Source organism: Piliocolobus tephrosceles, unplaced genomic scaffold (assembly GCF_002776525.5).
Source record: "Piliocolobus tephrosceles isolate RC106 unplaced genomic scaffold, ASM277652v3 unscaffolded_17845, whole genome shotgun sequence".
In the NCBI taxonomy this organism is placed as follows: Eukaryota; Metazoa; Chordata; class Mammalia; order Primates; family Cercopithecidae; genus Piliocolobus; species Piliocolobus tephrosceles.
Window position 1 is genome coordinate 1 of NW_022299693.1, and position 1,563 is coordinate 1,563.

The 1,563-nt window shown below is 52.8% G+C and overlaps 1 protein-coding gene across 1 annotated transcript; it reads right to left on the reverse strand.

The window, feature by feature from the left end:
• Positions 1-36: 36 nt before the first annotated feature.
• Positions 37-505, reverse strand: LOC111521581 (clathrin light chain B; the record flags this gene model as incomplete). The annotated part of the gene is made up of 2 exons (XM_026450333.1): positions 37-167; positions 388-505. Coding segments are annotated over 2 exons (234 nt in total), but the record flags the coding sequence as incomplete, so codon positions are not given.
• Positions 506-1,563: the final 1,058 nt, after the last annotated feature.

Below are 1,563 nucleotides of genomic sequence, written 5' to 3' on the forward strand. Positions count from 1 at the left end.
TGTCCCCACCCTCCCATGTCCCCACAGCCCCCTCATGTCCCCACAGCCCTCTCACCGGTTGTTGATCTTGTTCTTCTCTACTTGTTCACTCTGGCGCTGGTTCCACTCCTCCAGGTCTTTCTTGGCCTTCTCCCGCCATTCCTGTTCTGTTACCTTAGACGCAGCATCTAGGACCCCACAGAAGAACGAGCAGTTGCTTTCCAGCTGGGATGCACAGGCCTGTCCACCCCGGCTGCTCCTCCCCTGGCCCCTGCCAGGCAGCCTCAGGACCACACCGGCCCAGTTCCACATTAAGGCATGCAGGGTTCCATGCACTCTGAGGACTCCCCACACATTCCACCCCACACACAGCCCACCCAGCCAACCCCGCCTCAGCCCCGCCCTCACCCAGCTCTTGCAGCCGTTTCCTCTGCTCCTCTCGCCACTTGCGGATGCTCTCAGGCTCCTGGGTCAGCCTGTCAGCCTGGGCAATGGCTGCGTAGCCATTGGCAGGACCGTTGGCCTCCTACAACACAAACACACAGCAGTCTATCCAGCCAGCACACCTGCCCCACTGTCTCTGCTGCCCCTGCTGGGGACTCGCTCATGTCTGGATAATTCGACCTCAAACCACCTCATACCCACCGTCTCCGGTGACTACACCTATCTTTGCACTTGCTGTTCCCTCTGCCAGCAACACTCCGCCACCTGTGTGACTGCGGGCAAGTTACTCACCCTCTCTGTGCCTGATCACTGCCTCCAGCCCAGTCATAGGTTTTGATACCCCCCAAGCAGGAGACTCAAGAAAGCGTGTGCCAGCCACTTTCTTTGTCATAAAATGGGCTAAATAACAGTATGCACCCTGATGGGAGGACATAAGGATGAAATGAGTTAAAAATTATAAAGAACATCGGGCGGGTGGCTCACACCTGTAATCCCAGCACTTTGGGAGGCCGAGGCGGGCAAATCACCTGAACTTGGGAGTTCAAGACCAGCCTGACCAAAATGGAGAAACCCTGACTGTACTAAAAATACAAAAAATTAGCCGGGCGTGGTGGTGCATGCCTGTAATCCCAGTTACTCCAGAGGCTGAGGCAGGAGAATCGCTTGAACCTGGGAGGCGGAGGTTGCAGTGAGCCAAGATCGCACCATTGCACTCCAGCGTGGGCGACAAGAGCAAAACTCTGTCTCAAAAAATAAATAAATAAAAATAAAATATAAAAATACTGCTTGGCACAGTGAGTCCCTTATGTTACTGTCATTAAAATCTCTCTTGTGGTTGTATCAACTCCTAACACTTAGTCCTAAAAGACCTCACTTTATTTATTTATTTATTTATTTTGAGATGACATGTCCCTGTTTCCCAGGCTAGAGTGCAGTGGCGTGATCTTGGTTCATTGCAACCTCTGCCTTCCAGGTTCAAGTGATTCTCCTGCCTCAGCCTCCTGAGTAGCTGGCATTACAGGCGCCCATCACAATGGCTGGCTAATTTTTTGTAGTTTTAGTAGAGACAGGGTTTCTCCATGTTGGTCAGGCTGATCTCGAACTCCTGACCTCAAGTGATCCGCCAGCCTTGGCCTACCC